Here is a 25,666-nt window from a genome sequence, read left to right as displayed (position 1 = left end):
TATCAAGTTTTCTTTGGTCTGGGAATATGTTTGGCGCCACTCATTGACAATCCGTTTTTAGCCGATATTTCACCGAAACTCAATTCAATTGAATTATCAAATATGACTAATAATTTAATACATAATTCAAGATTAATAATACCATTTGTAATAAACGGTATTTTATTAGTTATTTCATCAGTACTTCTTCTAATTTTATATRTCTATTGTCGATATATAGCTCCCATAAAATCAATTAGTGATCAAATGTCACACACTGTTAGCAAATGGGATAAAACATACAAAACATTAGCTGTACTTCTAATAGGACCGTATGTGGGACTAGAGTTCCTCAATTTACAGCTCATACCTACATTCCTACTAAATTCCTACCAACACATACCTGCAAGAGAGGGTTCACTTATATTTGCTATATTGACGGCCGCTTTCACTGTGACGCGTGCTATCAATTTTATAGTGTCCATCAAATATTGGACGAAAAACTATTTGTACGCWAATTTTATAGTAATTATTATCTCAAATATCCTATTATTTGTGTTTCAAACCAATCAAACGTCTCAAACAATGCTAATAATTTCTGTCGTTTTGATGGGAATCGGTTTCTCGACTGTCTTTCCCTCTATGTATACATTCTTTGAATCGCATATTAAGTTATCTAATTTGATGACCGGTCTGTGCACGTGTGTAGTCGGTCTTACCTCAGCGGCGTTTCCGGCCATTTGCGGACAGTTTATCGACGATYATCCACTSGCTCTCGTTTATATGAATATTATTTTATCCATCTATTGTCTCATTATTTTTATTATTTTCGATGTTTTTGTATATTATGATAAATAATTTTTGTTAAATTATAAAGTTATAATAGTATTAGTATTAGTACAATGACAGCAAAAAACACTTAAATATAAAATACTAAAATATATTTATAATATGTTCAAAATAAATTAATTCTATGTTATTGAACTAATAGTTATATGTAAATAATGTATTATTTAATAATTGTAAAGTTCATTGAATCAATTATTTATGATATAATGCACTTTTTTCTTTCCAAATAAATAATAATAATTGTATTTTTAATATATTTAAGAGGTATTAAAAGATTATTAAATTTCAATGTAGTTCAAAACTAAATATTTATTTCACTCTGAACAAATATATTTCAATTGTAAACGTATTTATTTCTGAGCGAACAAATATATTTCAATAGTGAACGTTTAAAACATAGTATTATTAAGTAAACTTTTTAAACTCTTTTTAGTGCAACATTAATAATTTAATTAAACTTTTTTAAACATTTATTTATTTAAAAGATAATAGTCTGAAATTTTTAATAAACTATATAATAAGTATTAAATGTATTATAACATAGTTTTGATCTGTAAATAAGTTTACTTTTGATATTATATAAAAATAAAAAAACAATTTTATATTTTACGTATATATTGTTTTTATTAATATCATTATTATTAAATAAACATTAATAATTTAAACTTTTTTAACTTAAAGATACACAGGTATATAAATAATTATAACACTGTAACTGTAGTGCTGTATATTATATAAAAATAAAAAACAATTCTATATTTACGTTTATATTGTTTTTATTATTATCATTATTATACAATAAACTAATAAAATTTAAATTTTCTATGTCACTAATCAAAACATTGCCTATTATTTTATAATAATATAATATTAATAAATTATTAATATAAATACAGTATATGTAATATATTATAATTATATTTTTTGTTATAGCGTTTCATTTTCTTATACAGTATTTTTATTACTACTTACAGATACATATAATTGTTATTTATTACTATTAATTAATATAATATATAATTCTTATATTAATAAATTAACATCTAAATGAAAAATACAAAACAATTAATTGTTTTATTTAAAAAAAATCAGATGTTAATAAATTATTATTGATTTTTGCATAATTTCATCACTCTATAAAATTAATTTAAAATTAATAAATTTAAAATGTTCAACTTTTGATAAAAAAATATCTGAATTAAATTTTATTTTTTAAATTAATTTTAATAACAAATTAGTAACAAATAGCACAGTAGGTAAAAATAAATATTGACATAAGTGTTTTACATTAAATATTGTTTCATTATTTATTTGTTTGTGTTTACTAATAATTAATTAAAATTATCAAAATTCAAAATCAAATATACACTAACTATTGTAGAAATCTGTGCTTATAAATCATTGTCATATCATTATTGACATTGATTTTTGCTTATATAAACAATTTGTTTTTTGATGATTAATTTTGACCACAATCTAATAGATCATATTTTTTATTATATAAATATAGAATATGTTTAATACAATGATTTGTTAATTTAGTTTTTAAATTTTATATAAAAAAAATTATATGAARAGTATTTTTAAAAAATTAAATTTATAAATAAATTATTAAAATGAAACAAATTTTTTATTTAAATGATAATAACAATAATAATAACATAAATAATGGCAAGTGTTTAATGAAAAAGAAAACTAAAATTATTTATTCACTCGTTTTATTTTATGCTACATTTTCTTACGTAAGTTTTTATATTTATAAAATACTTATTTATTTAACAATTTATTTATTTAAAAAAATTGATTTTCAAGGGTCTGATTATAAGCATAATAAGTCCGGCACTCAGCGAACTGACCATCAAATTGAATACAACAACAAATGTTATGTCATTTATATTTTTTTGCTTTTATATCGGATACACAATTGGCGCTATATTTAGTAAGTAATTGTAATAATTTATTAATCACAAGTTATATGTATATACAGATAAATCTAATTATGGTTAATAAATAAAACTTTTAATCTTTTAATAGATAGTATCATTTTTAATTATATTAATCGACAGCTTGTATTAATATGTATATTTATAATGATGGCAATTACAATAACAGTAATACCCGTTTGTCCTAATTTGGGTTCAATGTTCACACTGTCAGCAATTTGTGGATTTGGAGCTGGAGGTAAATTTATTTTCAAAAATAGTAAATCAATTATTTTTTACACACAGGTGTAGACACGGCTCTGGTAGTTTGGTTGATTGAGTTATGGGGCGATRAATCGGGTTTTTATTTGGCCGGATATCAGGTTTTCTTTGCGTTGGGAATATGTTTGGCGCCACTCATTGATAGTCCATTTTTAGCAGATATTGATATAAAGAAAAAATCAAACGACATATCATTATTAGATAATATATACGATATAAATGATATAAATAATTTGCAACAAATTAAGACAAATTCAAAAACTTCTCAACTAATTATACCATTTATTATAAACGGTATTTTATTATTTATTTCGTCATTACTTCTACTAATATTGTATATCTATTGTCGATATATACCTCCCGTAAAACAAAATTGTAGTACAAATACTAACAATGTTAGCAAATGGGATAAAATCTATAAAATATTAGCTGTATTTCTAATCGGACCGTATGTTGGACTAGAGTTTCTCAATTTTCAGCTCATACCTACATTCCTACAGTATTCACATTTAAACATATCGGCCAAAGAGGGTGCACTCATATTTACATTATTGATCGCTGGCTTTACAGTGTTTCGTGCCATCAATTTCATAGTGTCCATCAAATTTTGGACCAAAAACTATTTGTACGTTAACTTTGTCTTTACAGTTATCGCTAATATTCCGCTATTTATCTATCAAAACAATGAAACGTCTCAAACATTGCTAATAATTGCAGTCATTTTATTGGGAATCGGCTTCTCGACAGTCTATCCCTCTTCGTATACATTCTTTGAATCTCACATTACGTTAACCAATATGACGACAGGTATGTGCACCTGTATGGCTGGTCTAACCTCAGCTGTATTTCCTGTAATATGCGGACAATTTATTGAAGCCCAACCATTGTCTTTAGTCTATATGAATATCATTTTAGCCATTTATTGTTTAGTTATTTTTATTATATTCAATGTTATCATTGGTTTTAGTCAAAAATAATATATAAAAATTATTGTTATCTTATTCATGTTTATACTCTACTTCTATTCAATAATTATTAATGAGTTTTTAAAATTACGTACAAATTATCTACATATTACTTTGTTTGATTAAAATTAATATTTGCAATGTCTTATCATTTAAAAAATTGATAATTAAAAATATAATTACTATACACCGTAATAAAATTATAAATATTAATAAAAATCAAATAGTAATAGTTAATGCACCTGTTAAACTATTATTAATAATTATTAATAATAATATCAATTAATGTACACATGTGTTATTAGTGATTAACAAAGAATTTGTTTCAAAATCATGCAATAAATATATATTAATTATAAATTATGATATTATCATACTTTATAATATTATTTTATTTTATTAATATTTTCTGAATATTTTTTTGTATATAAATGAAGAAAAAGAGGTAATTTTTATAAAATTTCTAGAAAGTTTCTAATATTTTTTTGTTTGTTTATAATATACCTATTAATTTTAATTTTTCTACATTTGTTATCCCAAATTAATTTCTAACAAAAACAAATAGTTATAAAATCATTGTTTTCACATATTTAGTAATCTTTTGCATATTCAATCTTTTATCATTATATTCATTTAATATTATAAACTAAATTGAAATAAATATTTTACAAAAATAAAATTTTAAATACAATTAACTTATAAAGTATATTTTAGTATACACATAGTATACAATTTAGTATAGTAAAGTTATAAAGTATATTATTCTTATAATAATAAATTCAATGGAAATTTATCAGTTAGTAAACTTTCCAGAAATTTTCTTCTCAAAAAAATTGATTAGAAATTTCAAATTATCACCGGTAGTTACTGTATATATATATATACTGTAAATATCTTATGTCATTTAATGTCAATTGACGTTGTTATTAAATTTATGATATTTATTTAATATATATATAATAGTTGTTATTCCAACATCAGTTTTATAATTAATTTAAAATATTATGTATTATATTACCTAAAAAACAATATCAAAATTACACAAAGAAAAATTAACAATAATGATTATTACAAGATATAATTTTTCATTACAATTACGGTAAGTTAATATTTATATTTAATTTAATTGTAGATTATTACTATTTATTTATATCGCAAACTTCCTAGAAAATACAGTAAAATTAATTATTATTATTATTATTATAACAATCATATTATCACTTAAGAACAATCGATTGGCAAATAATTGATATACAAAAAAATATAAACACATATAAAAGTACTGATTTAGCTAAAAATAAAATAAAAGGTAACAATTAAGTACAACATATTTTTCTAGATATATAAAGATATCACTTTTAATATCTAATATTAGTATTAATTGTTTTAATTAAATTCATACACTGTTAAAATTTTATATAATTTAAAAAAATATAACTTTAATAATATAAAACATTCATATATTTTTAATTTGATAAATCACTGCCTAATTAATGATAACAAGTTATCAGATAAGACTTATAGATGATTAATATATAGTTATTATTGTAAATTATTATGCATAAGCCATCATTTTTATAAAGTTTACAAAAATTTTGTTACAATTACATTGACACTTAACAAGTTTATCATTTTATTAAATTTTTATAAATTTTTTTTAATAAGTAAATGATTTGGATTTGAAATGAGTGATGTAAACATTTATGGAAAAATTTATTTTTTTAAATAATTTTTAAAAGTTGAGTTTAATATATATATTTTTTTTGTTTAAATTATAAATAATAATAATGAAAAATATTAGCAAATTAAGTGATGACCTGATACCTGCAAAAAAGCTAAAACAAAATTGGGATAAAATAATGTATACAATAATCATGTGTTACATACAATTTGCATTTGGCATCACCTGTACGTCAGTTGGTCCGTGTCTTGTGGACCTCAAAAATATCTTTAAACAGAAGGACATGCAGATTGTCTTTCTTTATAATTCAATCAATTCAGTCGGTTATATCATTGGCAGTCTTTGTAAGTATTATTTTTTCAAAAAAAAAAATTATGCTATTCCTTCTCATTGTTGAATTTTTCACTTATTTGATTGATTTTTTAAATTATTAAAAACAAAAATTATTAATAAAATCTTTATAATTTTAAAGTTGGATCAGTCAAGCAAATTAATCGACAACTTAGGATAATCGTATTGCTAACAGCAATGGGCATAGCATTGATATTCATACCGCGCGCCTCCCTCTACGTGCTGTTTGTGTGCGGGTTTATCATCGGTCTCGGTGGCGGTTCGTGGGACAGYACGTTCAACGTATGGGTCATCGAAATGTGGAAAGACCGTAGCGGTCCGCTGTTGCAATTGGCATTGTTTGCATTTGGCATCGGCAGTGTTGTCGGGCCACTCATCGACAAACCATTCATTATTGGCGATGTCAATAGCGATGACGACGACACCAAAATCGAGACTATCGACAGGTCATCATCATTGGACATACCGTTTGCTATCATAGGCAGTATACAATTGCTGGGCGCTATATTAATGCTAATCATGTATCTGATTAAAAAATATGAGAAGCCTGATGAGTACAGTGAAGGCAGTGAGTGTCAAATTAATGTGAATGAGACCAAAGATACCCGTATTAAGATAGACTCATCAAACTCGCCATTGAAAAGGATTATCGCATTGAGTGCTCTGTGTTTTGCCTCATTCACAGTCATCGAGAACTGTTTCTTTCAATTTAGTCCAACATATAATCAATACATACCATTGCATTTATGTGCCCCAAAAGCAGCCTTTATCTTATCAATGATGGCCACATGTTTTACATTAGGACGCTTTCTCTCAATATTCATGGCTATCAAATTGAAACCCGAAACGATGCTCACCTATCACTACATATCAATATTAATAGCATTAATCGTATTATTATTCGCACAAAACTCGTTGATTGCCATATATGTCGGCAATATTTTAATCGGTAATAATAATTATTTTTTAAAAAAAACTTTATTAAGATTTTTAAATTGATATAATAACTGTTTTTTTTGTATATTTTTTTAAACAAAACACAGGTTTTGGATTGTCGGCGATGTGGGCACTAATGTACTCGTTTATGGATCAGTATATAGTGATAACTGAGCGAATCAGTTCAATATTGATATTTGCCGTCGGCATATTGTCGGCCACATCGCCACTACTACTCGGGCCGTACATTCAGGACGAACCAATAGTTTTAGTCTATTTTAGTGCCGCTTGTATTGCAATTAGTGTATTGTCTTATATTACTATTTTATATCTCATTTACAATTCATTGGACTTGATTTTAAGGAAAAAACCAAATTTAGATATTAATAGAAATCAATTAAATAATTTATAATTATATTATTAAATTAATTATTATTTTTATTATTTTTTTTAGAAACTTTATATTGCACAAGTATTCATTTTATTTTTATTTTGTATATATATRAAAATATTATATATTTTAAAAAAAATATTAACCATTAATATATTTTTTATCATAAATTAAATAATTTTTTGAAAAATAATTGAAATAAAACAGATTTATAAATTTTTACATAACATTAAATCATTAAAAAATTTAATCACCAAAATATATGGCATTGATATTGAAAATCGCGTGCTTTTATATTTTTTWAAAACAAATAACTATATTAATAATGATGTGATAATTGGTAGTCACAATCAATTGTTTGTATTGTATTATCGTTTTAATATATCATTAAATACACATCAAACTTGTTGTTACTTACATAAGCTGTCACTTTTTTGTGCTTATTTGTCACTTTAATTTTAATTAATTGATAAGATATATCAAATTGTCATAAAAAAAATGAGTGGTTTGTCTGTTAGTGTTGATAAGGTCGGGGCAAAGCACCTGAAAATAGAGACGCTTAACGATATCAATGATGACATTCCCGTTACAGAAACAAAGTTAAATTTATCTGTTGGCAGTTCAAGGGTTATATGCTTCACAATATGCATACTATTTGTCACAATACTCATATTGTTAGGTTTGGCCATCAGATCAGCCTTTGTATCACTGAACAGCATATCGATGGATAGGTCTTCCTATTGGTGGCTATTCCTCTACAGTCTCTTTACAATACTTTATCTCAAACAGACRGCAGGTCTTCTTTACTCAAGCCATTCAAGTAGTCGTTTCATGAGTTGTCTCATTTTAAGCACAGCTATGACCACAATTGATATGATTTTGTTGACCCGATATTTGATCGTAACATTTCCTTTTAGGGAAATCAGTACGAAATTTATTATAAATACAATTATAAATTGATTGCATAAATCATTATATCTAGTGATAAATAATTTATACAAAATTTTATATATTTATAGACTGGAGACCCGAACCCATTGTCTTAATTGTCACACATTTCGTCCAATTAATTGTTTACATTGCAGTCACTGTTAGTTTGACTAACTATGCAATTGCAGAGTCATAACAAAATTTCACCATGGACATATTAAATATATTGAAATATTTATTATAACTTTAGTAATTTTATAGTTTTTTTGTGTGTTGGTACATTATAATAAATATTATATTTTTAACAATGTATTACTATTATTATTAATAAATATTAGAATTTCATAGTTAATAAATGTTAAAATAATTAATAAAATTGATGACCTATAGGTCAGTATATGTCATAGAATTTAGAATATATTCTACAATAATTGGGAATATTCACCACATAATTGCTGAATATGACAATACTATTAATATTGTATATAATTGGCGTACTATATGACTATAAGCTGATCAAACAACAATAAGAAATGGACTAAAATTGTATTTTTACTAATTCGTTGCTATGATACAAGTGTACAAACAATATTGCAGAAGATATTTTTTAAAAATAAATAAATATATTTTTAGATTTTTATATTATTATAGACTAAAAAAATAGTATCTTTTAAAATACGGATACAATGTTTTAGAAATTATTTATAAATATAATTAATGTCTTCTATACACACATTTAATATTAATAGTATTACTAAAATTATTTAACTATAAATTATGTTCTSTATTACTACAGTATATTGAATAATATTATTAAAATTTAAGTCCAACTCATATAAATGGTTACATTTTACTAAATAATGTTTTCCCTGTCATATATATATATAATTTTGTGTCGATTACATATAAATTATTACTATACCCCCAAATGTAATACGATATCATATTGTATCGTATTATTAAAAAAAATTGTCTATTAATATACACAAAATTSYAAGTTATTGTATAMATGTATTRTAAATGTATTGATSAACATTTGTGTGCATCTCTATTAGTGCTATGGCTGCGTAACAAACAATGTTTAAACACATGTTTGTATACATTTATAACAGTATTGATTTGCTTTAATAAATCTATGTTATAGTGTATACAGTGTTTTGTGTGTGGTTTTCGGTGATTATTAATAAATATCTATTAAATTAGTCATCAATTGTGCAGTTATTATATATTGTTTGCCATCAATTATACCTCAATTGCATATATATATAATCAATAGGGAAGTGTCATATCTATTACCCGGTTTRTCTATCTGTGTGTGTGTTTGTTTGTGTGGCATATATATCAGTGTTTGGCCCACTATTTTAAATACATTGAATACTACAGTGTTTTTGTTAAACTATAGCACCAGTAGTTTTSTTTAGTGTATATCTATATTGAATAGATATGTATGATATGCTGCTATACATCTCGTTGACGGTCATGGCATGTGTTGGTGACGGTGGCGCCAGTCATATATAACTGTATTATATGGTTATAAAGGTATGCCATTTAGGATATGATGTGCTCTTATTTAAAGCTCTTCCCGACTCTCTATATATCTGTCTAACAAACATATAATACAATCTTTTACAACACTTTTTTTGTATCTAATAGTTTTGTGTCCGTAATATATATATATGTATTAAAAAATATATTAATATTGTTTATGATATGTGTTTGTCTATTGTCTACTACTCTACACTATATATATATAATATATATATAATTCTATGAATTTTTTCTAAAATAAATCAATTTTATTCCCAATTTATTGTATTTGTGTCTTTAACTCTGTTTTTGTGCTGTTTTTTATTAAATATATGTATTTATTAATGTCTATAATAATAATTGCATAAATATTTTGTGTTAATAAAAAATATTTATTTTTTCCCTTTTTATTATATAACTTGCTCTCTATATATAAATATATATATAAGTTATATACAGTATATATATATATAAGTTATATACAGTATATATATATATAATTACTCTCTTACTGCTCAACCAATACTGTTAATGATTTGATGCTTTTGCACACATTTTTTTAAATATAAATATAAAAATATTATACAACTTATAACACATACACACACTCTTACTCTCTGACATATCCACATCAAACATATATGAAACACACTGTATGTCTGTTAATAATATTATTAGTATTATCGTATAAATATTGAATTGAATGGTTGAATGATATATAATAATAAGTTGGAAAAAATATAATTTAATAATTACTTTATATATAACAAAAAAAAATAATAATAATTGAATTTTATCAATACTTCTGTTTCTATTATTATTATTATTATTATATATATATTCTGTTAAAGAAAAATAACATTTGTATGTGTTTTTGTCGTTATTGTTTTATAAACTAAATTTATTATTATAATAATGATGGAAGATAAAAATAATCACCATGCTAATTTACAGATGGGTTTCCAGGTAAATTATTTAAAATGAAAATTGTCTAGCTTGTATATTTTTTTAACTAGTAGAATTATATTATTAGTACTATATTATTAAATATAATAAAATTTGAAATATTATTATTAATGACATTTATTTATTTAAATTAGATTATATGCTAATATTTATTTTTAATTAATAAATGGTTTTTAAGAGCAAATATATAATTAGTAATTTTTCTGAAAGTAATTTATTAATTAACTGAAACCTTAAAGTTGAAAACAACTTCATAATTGCAAACCATTTGAATGTCATTTATTTTGCATAAATTAATTATTTATTATATTTAAATGTTTATGTTATCAATAGTTATACTGTATTGACATATAGAGCGAAACAATTATAATTTATTTTAATATTTTGGTTTTATTTTATTTGTGTGCGTGTGTTATGAGTAAATAATTTGTTTGAAAATTAAATATATATATATTTATTAGAAATTAAAATAAAATATAATAGTAATTTATATATTAATTTATGTAAGTTATCGCTTCCACTCCATTAATAAATTTTCTAATTAAACCAATGAATAATTATTGTGACATTTAAAATAAACAAAAATAAAATAAATGTTTTACTCAAATATCCAGTTTTGTAATGATTTATGCATTTTATCGTTAAATTGTGTTTGATTTTTGATATAATGAAAAATTTCTAATACACATAAAAATAACTAAAATAAATAATTGTTTAATGTTGTAACGATTGTTAAAAATTACTTTTGTCTATTATAAATATTTTAATAATATGTCAAAAATATATATATAGAAAGAGATAATAAATAAATAAATAATTGATGCATTGATTTACATTATGCGGCATTTATTGTTATATTGGCGTATAAATAGTATTAAATAATTTATTTAATGACAAAAATATATTACAATACAGTAGTTGAATATTAGTGTAAATATTTGTTAGATCTAATGCTATTTTTAATGTATTATTAGTTTTATCATATGTTTATTCATTTAGAGAGAGAGAGGGAGAGTACATGTTATACATAATAATAAAATAAGTTGTCGTTATGAATGAGGATATATTTATTAAAAGCACGACAAATATTTCTATACTTATATATCATATATATATTTATAGCAAAAATATATAGTGATTATGAAACAGTATGAAAATTACAATTTTTCGTTGTTTTTCATCTAAAATTATATATATATTTATTTTTATTTATTATTATTTTAATAACTTGAGTCACCAGTATTGTCGGTATTGAAGGATTATGTTTTTTAGTTGACTTTTAAATTTAATATTATAACAAACAAACTTAACAAAAGTTTTTTTTGACCAAAAAAATTGTTGAACTAATATTAGGCTTAAGGATTTTATTTAATACTAGTGATGTTTATTATGTAATTCACTTGAGATATTATATATTGAGATTATATTGCAAACACATACACACACAAAACAATGGCTTATAAACTTGATTTTTGCTGACAATGACTATACTAGGAAARGGATTTACCAAATAATTTTGTATATTTATTATATAATACTATTACTATTATACTTATATTATTATTTTACTATTTGGGGTTTTTTATTATTAAACATCTAACTATTGTTACAATATATATAATAAAATATATTTTACATAAAATTGTTTTTATATATAGTTTATGAGTACTGTTTGTGTCATTTTTTATCATTACCATCGCTAATGTAACTATTGATAAATGACTTTAATCTTCAATACTATTAGTTTTTGGTGTTACCGTTTGGTTATTTGTTTATCTGTATTTTGTAATATAACATATAAAATAGTCCATTAAATTATATTCATTGAATGTCATCGTATTTTTAGACTATTAGATGATATTTGCGTTTCGTTAGTCTGATTGTGTTTGTCTATTACAGCGAAACACTTAATGAAATTTAATTATTAGTATTGTTTGTTGAAAATTTTATTTTTTTAATTAGAGTTTAAATATATTAGACAACATTTATTAAGCCTTTTTTATTAACTATCCTTATTATGTTTGCTAATAGTTTGTATTTTGTGATAATTTATCGATACTATTAATGAATACTCATAAATACTTCTCTTTTATATGTATTATATTTATTATACCACAGGCTATCATTTGAATATTAATAGTCGTTTTTCATTGTTATAAAATTTATTGAATGCATTTGAATAATATGTTATGCAAATTATTGTGAAATTACAAATAGACAATACATTACTACTATTCTTACTATTATTATTATTATTATTATTACTTAAACTTTAAGATTTAAATTAAGTGCTATTTAACAAATAAAAAAACTGCAACTAATATGAGTTTCCTATCGATGCAAATTCCACTATTAAATCACTTATTGCCGCCACAATTGGGTCCTCAGGTGCGCGAATCAGTGCTACAATTCGCCGGTTTTAAGGACCGCCAGAAGCGCCGAATGAGTCTACCGATTGGCCGATTCTCCGAGCGATTGCAGGCATCGGTGCGCTCCCGACGCAATTCGTCGACCTCGCAGTCGTCCACATCGTCGTACACCGAGTCGTCGTCCGACGATGAAAACGACGCGGGAGTGTCGCCCCGGGAAAAGAAACAACAGTCCTCTAAGGGGTTCACAGATTTTTGCGTCAAAAATATTAGTCAGTCATCCTTCGGAAGACGAGAGATTGAGGTCGCAGAGAAAGGTTGGTATCGATAGTGAAAAATATATTGTAATTCATATCATTAGTTTGATTGTCATTTTTGTTGTCAATTAATAGATAGTCAGTGAATTAAATACATTAATAATTTTGTTAGTGTGATGTGTATGTAATTTTTTTGATGACATTTTTTCTTTAATTAAAACAGAAATGTCAGGACTCATGGCTCTCCGTAGTCGTGCAACTGATGACAAACCACTAAAAGGTGCCAAAATAATAGGCTGTACTCATATCAACGCTCAATCAGCCGTATGTATACACATATATTAAATTTACTTTAAATTAGTTGTTGTTATGCTGTAGTTATGTCACGTTTTTGTATTATATTAAATTTATTTTCATTATTATAACTATTAATACTATTATTTTAATGAAATATAATGAAAACATTTAACTTCTCTTAACAGTTAAACTCTTTGTAATGTTTGTGCCAATCCCTAGGATTAGGGCATTGTATCTCATATTACAGTATATTCATTATTAACATATTTTGATGAACAGTAATATTTATACAATAGTAAACAAAATAAACACAATTGAAATAATATTTTAATAATAATAACAATAAGAGCCAAAAGTAAAAATATTATATTGATATTTTAAAATATTTTTAGTAGTATTATAGGAGGCTTTACATAAATTGTACTAAAAGCTGCTTTTAATCTTTTAAAATACTTTCATTATATGTGCGTATATTCAATAAAAATAATTGAATTTTTTTTATTCAATGATTATCTAATTTATAGTTAGATTATGAATATCTTTGTTGGTATAATCATTTCGATAGTATAAATGACATCATTTTTTTGTATTATAAGAAAACATTTCATTTCTGATAATGGATTTTTGATTCATACGAGAATTCATATACACTTTATTTGCAATAATATAAAATACAAGAATTTCAATAAAAAAATAACATCTACTAAAAGCATTTTTTGTTACAATGTTTTTATATTTTCATATAACTAATATAAACTGTATATATATATATATATATATATATATATATATATATGATGAGTATATAAATGCCTATTTTTATTATATTGAAAATTTAATTTACACATTTTAAATATTAAACCCCTAAGATTATGCATCTCTCTATTTTCTAGATTTTAGCACAATATTATTAAATTGCTTTTGTATGCTGAATGACATTTTAAAATGTTTCATTATTTTTAGATAATTTAATTTGTTTTTTATATATAGAAATTTACATTTTATACAATATTTTTATCTACAATACATACAATTTTTATTTTAAGGTTCTCATTGAAACTCTGACCACATTAGGAGCTACTGTTCGCTGGTCAGCCTGTAATATATATTCCACTCAGGTATGTATGAGCTCTAGTATATACATATGAGGGTCTCTCATAACTAATAATAATAATAATAATGGTTGATGTTTGATGTGTTTTTTGTGTTTTAAGGCTTATGAATTTTTAGATATATTTTCCTATTATATAATGTAACGGACTTTTAAGTTTAGTCAGTCACACACACATACATAACAAATACACACAAAGATAATCAATACAAGAGTGACGGCAACGATAGTAAGGGAATGAACGAAAAGAAAAGGCATTTTTGACAAATGAAAAGATTATTGATTTTCTTGACTATGAAAAACCCATACAATTTTACTTATGTCCCGAAAATCGTTAACATTAGAGAGATCTCGACATTTAGGAGACATTTAGTTTAGTTATCTTTGCTGTTATTAAATTTTTTGAAAATATTTTCATTTAATATTTTATTATTAAATTCGGAAATCACATGAAATTTATAATATCACATATTTTTGTGAATTGTTATACGATTTATTCACTCACTCAACATTATGTTAGGAGTTGTTTTCAATAGATATATTAAATGATTATATGATACTTATATATTACAGTACATTCCGTATATATAAATAATACTGTAAATATAATTGCATTAAATTAGAGCAAATATCAAACTAATAATATAGCCATTTATGATATAATTATTAATTTTAATATAAATTTTTGTTATAAATGTTTATAGCATTTTCTCAGGCAATGTACCGGTAATACTAATCTAATAGATATATTATACAATAAATACCCTACAAAAATAAATATTTTTACACAAAAATAAATCATTTAATTTAATATAACATTAGATACAACTATTTATTACTATAAGTTGTATTTTAATTAAAAATGAAATTTTATTAATTTTATTAAACTATTTTTATTGATTTATAGAATACAGTGGCCGCAGCTCTCGCTGAAAATGGTATGAAAAAATAGTTAATATTTTGAATACATTAACCAAATTATTATGTATATAAAGCTTAATAGTAATAATACTGTATTTTGTTTCATATATATATTAATTATGTATAAAGTTTGAAAAATAGTATTATAAAGTTTATATTACAGATATTTTATAGCTATTAAAACTCTATTATTATATTTTTATTATGCAATATATTTTTATCAGTAAGACTTTAAGGGCGATAGAGATGACTATCTTTTTGAAGAAATTATCTAATTTTATATACAGTATATATAAAAGCCAGGAATAGTATCAATCAATAAATAGTTTGTGTGCTAAAACACTTAAACCCAAGTTCTCTCTCTCTCTSTCTCTCTCTCTCTCTCTCTCTCTAACTCACTCACACATAGCCCTATGTTTTGTGTGACCTATTTCTAGTATTACAGATGTATAGTATTGTTATCGGTTAATACTTTCTATACACTTATCTGATATAAAAACTAACAGTATATAACAGTATTTGTGATATAATTAAACATAATCCTATTTAATTAAGTGAATGCTTCCAGCGGTTTAAATCAATCAATTTAGTTTGAAAATTACTTTATTAGAAAAAAACTATTTACAAGAAAGAGAAAAAGTGTAGATATATATATATATATATATATATAACTTTCCAGAATTTTTTAGTAATTTCCATTAAAAATTTAGTTTTTTACGGGAAATAAAAATTTAATTACTTTTTTATTGTTTCCAAATACTATAGGCCTTCCGGTATTTGCCTGGAAGGGTGAGTCGGAACAGGACTTTTGGTGGTGTATTGACCAATGCGTTAGCAGCGAGTCCTGGCAACCAAACATGGTTTGTCTTTGATCTTATAATTTGTTTCATAATTTACTAATTAATATGTTGTCTACAATTTGAAAAAGATTTTAGACGACGGCGGAGATGCCACCCATTTGCTACTTAAGCGATATCCGGCCGCATCTAATCTAATAAAGGGTATCGTTGAGGAAAGTGTGACCGGCGTTCATCGACTCTACCAGTTGTCTAAAAACGGAAAGCTAACGGTGCCCGCTATGAATGTAAATGATTCGGTTACCAAAACTAAATTTGATAATCTCTACTGTCCTCGTGAGACAATCGTCGATGCGTTAGTCATATAAARCTTGTTTTTAATTGAATTTTTAATATAATTTTTAATTAGTTTTATTTTTTGTGTCTTTAATATAGTCTTAAGCGAACTACAGATGTAATGCTCGGTGGAAAACAAGTGCTGATTTGTGGCTATGGAGAGGTTGGCAAAGGATGTTGTGCTGCCCTTAAGGGTGTCGGAGCTATTGTCTACGTAACAGAAATCGATCCGATTTGTGCCCTTCAGTGTTGGTAAGCATTTAGTGTCTCTCTATTTATTGGTATTTGATATTTGTTTAATGAAATACAATTTTAATCAATACTTTTTTGTTTTGTTTTTGATGACATCGATAGTATGGATGGCTTCAAAGTGGTGACAATCAATGATGTTATACGTCAAGTAGATCTGGTAATCAGTGCCACCGGTAATAAAGATGTGATCACTCGCGAGCATATGGATCGTATGAAAAGCGGTACAATCCTCTGCAATATGGGTCACTCCAACACTGAGATCGATGTCGTGAGTGTCGGCTATTATAATATAATATATCTATAAAATAGATGATTACTATTATAGTTGTTTCTATGAGATATCATTTCATTCATAAATAATTTGTTACATATTATTATCTTTTTTTAATCTATTTTCTTGCAATGATTTTTTTGTCATTGAATTATTAAACAGCATTAAAAAAATAGTAATTAGATTTTTTTTATCTTTTATTTTTAAACCAAAACAGCAAAGTTTGCGAACACCTGACTTGACGTGGGAAAAGGTTAGGTCACAAGTTGACCAAATTGTATGGCCAGACGGCAAACGTATAACATTATTAGCTGAAGTATTTAAAAAAATTGTGTATTTTTTACGATTAAATATATTTTTTAAAATTTCCGTTAATATAATTTTATATTATTTTTTTTCGGCTAACAAAATAGGGACGTCTTGTAAACCTCAGCTGTTCCAGTATTCCATCGTTTGTTGTCTCAATCACTACTACTACTCAAGCGTTGGCACTCATAGAGCTTTACAACGCACCGGTAGGCAGATATAAATCAGATGTATATCTCTTACCGAAGAAAATGGGTATGAATTAGATGACTAGTTTTTTTAAAATAATAATTACAATATATGGGATTAAAATTTATTTATCGGATAATCCACAGATGAATACGTGGCGAGCCTTCATTTGCCTACATTTGACGCCCATCTGACCGAACTGACCGATGAACAGGCAAAGTATATGGGCTTACAAAAGACGGGTCCCTTTAAGCCTCAATACTATAGGTTTGTTAATAATAACATTTAATAACATATCACATAATTTTAAAAATCTTATTTAATTATGACAACAATAAATCTCATATATACTTCATATATATATATATATATTGATTATATGGTTTTGGCAATAAAAAAAATTGTGGCGCGAATTAGAGTGCAATGAAAATATTTTATTTATAATAATAATAATACAAAATTTAATATCAATATTTATTTAACAATATTTCATTTAAAATTAAGTGTGAAGTATTTTTTGTTTAATGTTTACAATAGTCTAAAAATAACAAAATTGATAAAAAGCATTTGCATTTTTTTATAAAAACAAACTTTTTGAATAAACTTGATATAATCATACACTTGAATAATCTTTTTTTTCTACATAAATACATAAACAATATTCTATCACTATTTTTAGATATATATATATATATATATATATATATATATATTTAAGTGAATTTGTGTTATTTGTCATTAATGGTTACAAAACTGAACTAGCTATATTTGCAAATAAAATAAGCAACTCTCTAACTGTTCCATATTTTTCAATAATACATATTTTTTATTAGTATAATATCGCTTTTAAATATATTTTAGTTATCGTTAAAAAAATTGCATTACTCTACAAATATTTGATCCTATTTTTTCACCGTTGCCTACACTATATAAACATATGATTTTATATGAGATTTAGGATAACTTGTGTTGTACTGTACTGTATATATAATAATATACTTTACTTTAGTCAATATATACATATTATATATGCAGTACAATATTTATTGATTATAATTATACTGTATATGTCTAACAATTTTTTTGGTGTTATTATTTTATTTCAGATATTAATATAACAAGATTTTAGTCGATCGACACTTACAATCATTCCTAACAAGAATTTCGACATAATTTTTAGTCAAATAATTTTTATCGTAATAATCATCACATTTTTAGTATTATTTCTATTATTATGATTTAATTTAAGAGATTACAAATAAGAGATAAAAAATGGCAAAATCTACGGTAATCTAATTATTCTCATTATTGATGTGAATGTTCTTTTAATGTCAATTCATCAAAAAAATATTAGTGAATCTCAGTTTTATCATTATTTTATGTGAAACAATTCAACGATTTTTTAGTACTACTAATATAAATACTAACTAAAATAATATTTAAAAATATGCTCATATTATTGTTTTTTTTATAGATACCTTAATATTGATATTTAGTTTATTTTTCGATGTTTTCMCGATCTAATGGTTTATTTGATTTAAAAATTATTTTCATATTCTTTACTTTCGTATGATTTTATAACATTCATATGATATTATTTATAACAATTTAAATATATTTTTAAAGTTTTTTTATTTTAATTTTATTGAACTTTTATGTTGTCAGTTATAAAATTAATCATTACATTGTTTAGGCATTAAAATAATTTTGTTTAATTTAGTTAATTAATTAATTGTCATTTAGTGTTTTTGATGTTATTATTGAAATTAGTGAATTTTGTTTATGATAGTAAATTTTTTTTCAATAATGAATCATTGAAATACATTAATTAGCATTAGATTAATTAATTTTTTATATTAAGAGAAATAAGTTTATATTTTATTAGTTAATTAGTAGTATTACAATAATATATGAAGTTTTAGCTTATTAATTAATATTATTTTTTTTAATAGTTATTTCAAATGCCTATTTAAGTGAATCAATTGATACCGTAACTGATTTGGATAATGTATCTGATATTTTGATATTTTTACATTTATTACTATCAAAATATTTGGATAGCATTTGTCTAATTTATATAATAATTGAAAAACACATGAAATAAATCAGTATTTTTTAGTGATTATTGATTGATAATCAATGATATTTTTAATTGAATATTATTATATATTTTACAATTAATTTTAAATGTTATTTTTATTTTTTAGCTTTATATATAATTGATGATTATTTTTTAATTAATTGTTAAATACCTTATAACAATGTTATAATGTATTAGTAAATTATAAACAAAATATCATGTCAAAATAAATGAATTTTTAAAATAAAATTATTATACGCATAATTGACAAGTTTTATTATATTTTTGTTTGACATTATCATAAATTGCATTTTACAATAACTGAAAATTCATTATAGAAACTGATTTAAACTGTCATTTATATGATGCGATTGTATTGTATATTAAATTTAGATTCAAATTATAAATGTATTTAACAATATTGTGGTTATATTTTAATTCATAACATGATTTCTAAATACATTTATTAAATTAATGTCATTTATGTCAAACAGATTTTCTCTAATCACATGAAAACTCTAGTACTTTATTTAATGACTAAATTATGTAAATTTATTGTGATTTCATGTATCGTAAGGTAAGTATTGATGACATTTATACTACTATTTAGTACAGTATATACGATATATAAATATCATGTGAATTATGTTAGTGTCAAGTGTCAATGGTTTTGTATTTATAAGTATTTATGTTGATTTAAAAATGAAACTTTTATAATTGTTATGCAATAGTAATTAAAAAAATATCCAGTGTTTGATGTGTTTGTCCTTTCAAATGCCGGTACAATTCCCGGACCTATTCTATCTCTGAAAAACAAAACACCGGTATCTTTAGCGATAAGTCGACGTCGCGTCCATAGCGTACTAACCATAGTATACTAAATGCTAGTTATATAATAATTTCTAATGGATGTCATCTACTGTATACCGACACCGCTATACTGTTGTTGAGTGTATTTAACAATAATGTTTTATTACCCAATGAACTCACTATTTTGATTATTTCAAATTTACAAATTATCAATTAATATTTATAAAACTTTAAAATACTTTAAAATAAAAAAATATGATTTGAATTATGACTGTTTAGATGTCAGTACTTAATAATTTGTTTTTATCAAACTTATCTTAAATTATTATACATTTAATTAGTTGATAATCAACTTTATATATAAAGTATATTTAATATATAAGGATTAAATCTATTAGTGATTTTTGTTGAATAAACTAACAAATTTAGTAATCAATGATTTTAAAAATGTGATAATTTAGTTTAATTTAATTTAAGACTGAAATCCAATGAATTTTAGAGATATCAATCTTTAATGTATAAGTTAWAAATAAGTTATATATATTTGAAATCATTAAAGTTCTAACCTTTTGATAATATTAATTTTTAATGTAAATTACATTACGTTTACAAAAGTTATTTAATTATTAAACTAATAAAACTAATATTATTAAATTATTAAACAGTTCAATGTTTTTACAAATAATATAATAATTAACATAGTAATCAAATTTTAATATAGCATTCATTCAATAAACTATTATAGCTATAGAAATGTTAAATTATAAAATAAATAGTGTATTAAATTTAGAATTTAAAAAACATTATTAGATATAAATTTGGTGTTAAKATCACTACTATTTTATTTTATTAACTTAATAATATTGATTTCATASTAGTCGGACAATAATATAAAGATAAAAAGCAATATCATAATAAATAAATTTTTAAAATCATTATTGTTTATCATTTAAAATTTGTTTGTTATTAATTAAATTGTCATAATTTTTATTGTTAACCTCCTTTCCAACCTATGATTTGGTCAGTCATACTGTTTTCGATACTCAAAATGCTGTTTTCATTCAAATAGAAATTTTAACTTATAATTAAAAATAATTAAGTATTTTAAGTGAATTTTATTAATGTGTATTTTATTTGATTAGATTTTTTTTTTTTAGTTTAATTAAATCAAATAATTACTTTATTCTATGTTTACCTTTTAGTTGGTTTAATTAAATTTGAAGTTTGAAATTAAAACTTGTCTGTCTGTGCAAATTGGCTACACGTGCCGTAAATTTTATTTGTTTCAAATATATTGATCGGAAAATTGCAAACAAATTGAATTTTATTATTAGAGTTGTCTTTTTCATTGCATTTCTATGGTTTTTGCATCACATTTGGCACATATATATGGGTCGAGTCTAACACCTAAACCCGTAGACAACCTATCGTTTTAATGAAACTTTCAACTCATTAAATGAATTTTGATTTTTGTTTGTTTGTTTGTTTTGGTACACAAAACAATTGATGAATTTAATTATATGTTTAGCATTTATTTTGTTGTTGAAGGGTTAGTCTAGTTTATATAAATGGCATTTTAAAACAAACACTACACTATACTGTATTATCAATAGAAATACATTTTGATGAATAGTTATATATTTTTAAAGTGTATTTTAATTACATTTAGAAAAATTTACAGTTTAATTATAAACTGTAAACATGTTTACACCTTTAAAATAATTTTTTTTAWTAAATTCAGTTTTTTAAAAATAATTAAACAATAATTTAAAATTACATTAATATAAAAAGTTTATTTATTTATATGAAATTGATTAATGTTTCAATTTGAGTATTTTAAATTTAAATTTTAACAACTATTAGGCGGTTAATGAATAGCTAACAATGTATTTTAAATACATTTATAATTGTAAAATTATTATATTTTTGTTTTTATCACATTTTATTTTTATATATTTTAGAAAATACCTGTTTTTAAATGAAACTAAAAACACAGTTAATTCAACCGTTAGCCGATAGCTAGCTGTAGACTAAATGGCAATAAACTATTAATAAATCCGAAACAAAAATAACAACAAATTAATAAAAATAAAAAATTAATAAATAAATAAAGATATTAATATACACTGAATTAGAAAATTACCATTTAGTCTAGACTAGATTAGACTAGAGGGTAATTTTTTTAATTAAATGTATATTTAATATCAGTCACACATACCCTCCACCAAAGTTTCCGATTACAGTGGGAACGTATCCCGAAAGACCATTCAATATGACTTTTTTAAGTAGTGAACCGGCGCCTATAGGTGGGTATGGATAGGAAGGATAGGGAGCCGTTATGATGGGTGTTGCCATCAAATATTTCTTTTTCCACAAATGTTTTTTAGTCTCCGAGCCGTGAAGTTCGTGACCAGAGTCGTCCAAATCGGCGATAACATAGCGTTCATCTCCAAAACATATCACATTTGACATTAAATATACCGATATTATGAATAATAGCGTACATATAAATATATATCTCATAATAATAATGGCACTCTTAATCTTCAAATAGTTTATATGATATAAACAAATAAGATATAAATCCAATAATGACTGATAAATGTAAAATAAATTTGATTTAAATCTATTACTTAAATAGGGTTCCTATTAAATGAAAGTAAAGTGCATTGATTTTGTTAGTCATTCAAGCGTTTAACTAAATCCCTAAACATATCAAATGTTTTTTTGAGTCAAAAAATAGCTTTTGTATTAAAAAATATTAGATTTTTAGATTTTGGAAAAAATTATTATTTTTAAATAACAAAAACTTCAAGTTCTTAGTGTTTGATAGATATCTTTACACATGATTTGATATTACATTTTATTTATTCATTGTTTATTTATAACAATAACATTTATTATTATACACTATATTGCTATTATTAGTATTATATAATTTGATTTCATAAATAAAACTTAAATATATATGAACCGATATAAATCTATGTTATTATAAATTATATATAAATATTTAAATTTAAAATCCATGTTTTGCCAATAGATAGTAATTTTTTTTAAATGCTTATGCAATATTTTTTATATATTGTACTTATTTATAAATATATGAAAAATTATTTAATATCATATTATTAAAAAACATATTTAGATTTTGTATCGTTTTTTATATTTATTTATTTACAAAAAAACTGCAGTCATGTATTATAATACTAAAATAACTATTTCATATATAGTATAAAAATAAAGTCATTGTTTTATTATTGTGATATAAAACTTTAATAATAATACCCGTTATATATTATATTTTATAATATATGATGAACATTATCCAATTAAACTCATATCATTGCTATAAAATTAATATAAATTTACATATAATTAAATATATATTTATGACAGTCTCACCTGTTTCTGCCGTTATCTCCATTTCCTTTAATATGTATATAAAAACTATTAGACTTTCTGCCAATAAGTCTTCCGTCAATTTATATTAGATTTTTCCGTTTTCGGCATTCAATTACCAAAAATAGTAATAAATGAATAATTAATAACAAAAATGTTATATATTTCATGATTTTAAGTCACATTATTTTTTTGTTTATTTGAAAAATATTTTTTGATGATATAGCTTAATACTGTAATAAAAGTAAACTAAACATCATTTTATATTTACATTTTTATTTTATGAATTATAAAGTATACTAATATTTTTAAAGAGAGTTAATTAAAGTGAAATTATTTATATCATATTAATTAGTTAAAACTTTATTTCATTTTCTATGTAATTAATTTATGAAAAAATTAGTTTTTATTTATATACATACTTATATGAAAACATTAATAATTAATAATTAATTTTTTTTGAAGATGTTTCTCAAATGTGTGTCAAAACTAATTAAAGTGTTATTGTTTTTATTAATATGAATTATGAATTATCTAAAATTTTATAATTGATTTTTTATTAAACGAAGCGAAAAGTTTGTAAAAACAATTAAATAATTGAAAATATATTTTTATTTTTCTTAAAACAAAGTGCTAACGATTTAACGTTAATTACTGTTGCAAATCATTTATATAATTAGCAATTTTTACTGTTAATTATGACATATTTTGATAGGTATCTGATTTTTTTTCAAATTGTATCAAAAATTTTTTTTCAATTATATCCATTTATAGCATGTTTTTTGATTTTCATTGAAATGCTATTTATTGGTCCGTTTTGTGGAAAAATTGGAAACATTTTGTTTCAATTGTAAACTGTTTGAAAATTTTTATATTTTAGTATCTTTTAAAAAAATGTTTTCAATTATATTTAACCATTTAAATTGATCTAAATAATTGCCTTTTGATCATATTAGTGTAAAAACTTTTTGTTTATTATTTATTGATTTATTGACTGTTAATAGTCTATAACCATATTTAGGGTTCAATTATTTATAAAAATAAACTATAATTATTAATAGATATTATTAATACTAATTGAGCAATCAATGCATATCGTGTATAGATATCTAATGAAAGCCACCACACATTGAGGCAAATAATTTAAGTCAATGGACTCATTTGTTATATAATTTGACAAATTTTTATTTTATTTTTATTGTTAAATTTGTAATTTTAAATCATACAGATTTAGTTTGAAATATTTTAATAGCATTGAATCAATTAATATAATTTCAGTTAATATAATGATAAATAGTGTATATATTATATCAATTTTTAATATTTATATATATATTTGTCTGTAGAAAGTCCGGTAATTTTGCTGTTAGTAATTGTATACAAAAAATAAACATTGATATATTGCAACTACTGTACATATCAATTATTAAAATATTTATTTTCAATTTGTTAGCAATTAATATAATTAATCAAATTAATTGTTTTATTT

The 25,666-nt window shown here is 23.0% G+C and overlaps 3 protein-coding genes across 4 annotated transcripts; all 3 read left to right on the top strand.

The window, feature by feature from the left end:
* Nucleotides 1-5,790: 5,790 nt before the first annotated feature.
* Nucleotides 5,791-7,320, top strand: LOC128961181 (sodium-dependent glucose transporter 1-like; the record flags this gene model as incomplete). The annotated part of the gene is made up of 3 exons (XM_054307387.1): nt 5,791-6,022; nt 6,151-6,978; nt 7,073-7,320. Coding segments are annotated over exons 1-3 (1,242 nt in total), but the record flags the coding sequence as incomplete, so codon positions are not given.
* Nucleotides 7,321-7,778: 458 nt separating this feature from the next.
* On the top strand, nt 7,779-8,494 carry LOC128961400 (uncharacterized). Its single transcript, XM_054307634.1, has 2 exons — nt 7,779-8,281; nt 8,376-8,494. The coding sequence occupies exons 1-2, from the start codon at nt 7,855-7,857 to the stop codon at nt 8,480-8,482; spliced, it is 534 nt and encodes a 177-aa protein (XP_054163609.1). The 5' UTR covers nt 7,779-7,854; the 3' UTR covers nt 8,483-8,494.
* Nucleotides 8,495-9,325: 831 nt separating this feature from the next.
* LOC128961471 (S-adenosylhomocysteine hydrolase-like protein 1) lies at nt 9,326-19,170 on the top strand. Of its 2 annotated transcripts, none has more exons than XM_054307715.1 (13): nt 9,326-9,825; nt 13,168-13,465; nt 13,629-13,729; nt 14,749-14,820; nt 15,721-15,751; nt 16,500-16,594; nt 16,663-16,886; nt 16,967-17,119; nt 17,222-17,387; nt 17,608-17,706; nt 17,804-17,951; nt 18,032-18,152; nt 18,992-19,170. In XM_054307715.1, the coding sequence occupies exons 1-13, from the start codon at nt 9,814-9,816 to the stop codon at nt 18,996-18,998; spliced, it is 1,527 nt and encodes a 508-aa protein (XP_054163690.1). In that variant the 5' UTR covers nt 9,326-9,813; the 3' UTR covers nt 18,999-19,170. The 2 variants fall into 2 exon arrangements, with proteins under 2 accessions (XP_054163690.1, XP_054163691.1); XM_054307716.1 differs by lacking the exon at nt 9,326-9,825 and adding an exon at nt 10,737-10,779.
* Nucleotides 19,171-25,666: the final 6,496 nt, after the last annotated feature.

The sequence above is a fragment of the Oppia nitens genome, unplaced genomic scaffold, assembly GCF_028296485.1.
Source record: "Oppia nitens isolate AA-2021 unplaced genomic scaffold, nextdenovo-longstitch-racon4-pilon3 scaffold5_pilon_pilon_pilon, whole genome shotgun sequence".
NCBI lineage: Eukaryota > Metazoa > Arthropoda > Arachnida > Sarcoptiformes > Oppiidae > Oppia > Oppia nitens.
This window is presented reverse-complemented; position numbering and strand designations above follow the sequence as displayed.